Genomic DNA, 2,500 nt, shown 5'->3' with positions numbered 1-2,500 from the left:
TGTACAAAATAATTTTGGCTAATGTTACTCAGAGTTTAAAGAGTAAGCTGGTCAAATTACCTTTTATGTTTCTGACTTATTTTTTTAAGAAGAAAACTGCACTTTATGTTGAAATTTTGGTTATTATTATTTAAAGACAATACTATTCTGAAAATGTACTTAAAGTACTTAAACTACCACTTTATTTTTAAGTCTGCCCAATTTTAACCAGGGATGATATTTTTGTTTCTGTTTTGAATTCAAATGCAGTTTAAAAGCTTTTTTTTTTCAGAAATTAAAACAGCTTCAGTTTACAATATTCATGTCCATGTCTATTATTTGATTCTGTCGCCCACTAAAACCGCTTTTAAATTAAAAAAAAAACATTTGCGCATTTGGGGCAAATTTACGCGCGACATATACCATTAATCAAGATTAATTCTTACACAGCCTCTAATTAATTGGATTAATTTTTTAATCGAGTCCCACCCCTATATATATATGTAGATATATATATGTAGATTTGTATATATATGTGTATATACAGTATATATGTAGATATGTATATGTTGTATATACAGTATGTATATATGTGTGTGTGTATATATACAGTATGTGTATATATGTATATGTATATATATGTATGTGTGTATATGTATATACTGTATATATATATAACTGTATATATGTATGTGTATAATCATGTTACGTTATTATTAAAATGTTTCCCTTTTTCTTTTTACTTCTGCTGCCAATCAGGTATTTTGTATATATATATATATAGCAATATATATATATATATAGCTATTTATATAATATAAATAGATAGATATGACAACAACACTCATTTCAATGACAAAACAATTACATTAACAATCATCTTACGTTATTTTTAAAATGTTTGCTTTTCTTTTCATAACTTCTTTAACTCACTACTGCCAAGCTTCTGCTGTATTCATATATATATATATATATATATATATATATATATATATATATATATATATATATATATATATATATATATATATATATATATATGAAGCCAGTTTTAACTTCAAGAATCATCTAACATAAAGAGTTACCAAATGTCTAATTAAAGTAGCCACTAAAATCTTATTTGTGAAAAGAAAAAAACAAGTAATTCAGATGTTAACTTAGCTCTTTTTTCCCAATTCTTTGTGTAGACTCATGTTCTTGCAAGCTGTGCCTCTGATAGAAGTATCATTGTATATGACATGCGTCAAGCAACACCATTGAAAAAGGTAGGCTGGTTGATTTAATTCATGAAATTTTGTATTTATTGTATGGTCAATTTAACCTTGACACTGTAACTATGAGCACGTCGCTTGACCTGCCTGTGCTCCAATTGGAAAAACAAATGAAGTGTAACCAATTGTATCATAAATGTTTTAAGTTGCCTTGGATAAAGGTGGCAGTCACCTGCACCTTCCCAGTATTATAAAGTGCTCTGTCTTCCTCATATCTTTGTTTACTTACAGTCAAATGCAACAGTTTGTGTAACTTGTTTGAAGTTTACGCAGTTGAAGGTGTGTGTTTTAAATGGGAGAAGTTAAATGTGTTGCTAGCATAATTTTCTTGGTGGGGGGGGAGGGGGGTATTTACAATCAGAGAGAGAGGATATGTAAAATGTATTAAGTAATAATGCAGGAGACGATATAATCTATTTGAGATTGTTGTTATGATAATATGGAGAACTAATTTTCTTGAAAATTGTTGACCAAATTAAGCTTTGTGCAGACTGGACATTGACTTCTGAAGCAGGTGAGGGGCTTTTCTCTAACAGAGTTGTCACTGTGTTTCCATCCATAGAGGATAATTTTGGAAAGTTAAAATCTAGTATGTAGATCTAAGTCAAAAAAAGGTGTTTTGCAGCGTACTTGTAGAGATTAGGAATGCTATCTCTGTGAGTAAGTAACAAAAATTGGCTGCTTTTATCCCTGTCCTGTTTAGTGACATTAACGTGCAGGTTCCAGATGAGGAGACCAAGTATACAATATTTTTTACATTTCGTACTGAATAAGTAGCCACAAGACAATGGCATGGGTGGACAAATTGTAAATGCTTGTAGTAGTTTGCTTGTCTACCACATTTGCAAACCTGGAGTTCCAGGTGCGCTTTCTGGTAGCCCAACTTTATACACAGGGTGGAAGGTTACCTGCAACTTTTTATAGCAACATTTACTTGTTTATTGTACATGAGTGCATAGCACTCTTATACCACATTGTGAACAATTGGCAACGTACTGTGTCATGTTGATGCGTAATCTTTTTTTTCCAATGTATACAAAGTTATTTTTTTATCAATAATGAACTGAAATACAGCAGTAATACTGTATTCTCAAATTTTGCTTCAGATTTCATTTAGACAAGGGGTGCCCAATGCGTCGATCGCGATCAACCGGTAGATCGCAAAGGAAGTGCAGGTAGATCGCATTGCATTCAAAAAAAAAAATTTTTTTTTTTTTTAATGTTATTCTATCATATATCCTCTCTATGGC

At 30.8% G+C, this 2,500-nt stretch overlaps 1 protein-coding gene across 2 annotated transcripts in view; it reads left to right on the top strand.

Moving 5' to 3' along the window:
• Nucleotides 1-2,500, top strand: part of dcaf13 (ddb1 and cul4 associated factor 13) — a 253,923-nt gene that overhangs the window by 68,336 nt on the left and 183,087 nt on the right. For both annotated transcript variants that reach the window (XM_039736440.1, XM_039736439.1), the window contains exon 6: nucleotides 1,167-1,244. In XM_039736440.1, the coding sequence (XP_039592374.1) occupies nucleotides 1,167-1,244 (78 nt within the window). The remainder of the gene's footprint in view (nucleotides 1-1,166; nucleotides 1,245-2,500) is intronic.

This window comes from Polypterus senegalus, chromosome 15 (assembly GCF_016835505.1).
Source record: "Polypterus senegalus isolate Bchr_013 chromosome 15, ASM1683550v1, whole genome shotgun sequence".
NCBI lineage: Eukaryota > Metazoa > Chordata > Cladistia > Polypteriformes > Polypteridae > Polypterus > Polypterus senegalus.
The sequence above is the reverse complement of the archived record's forward strand: the minus strand, read 5'-3'. Positions and strand labels throughout refer to the sequence as shown.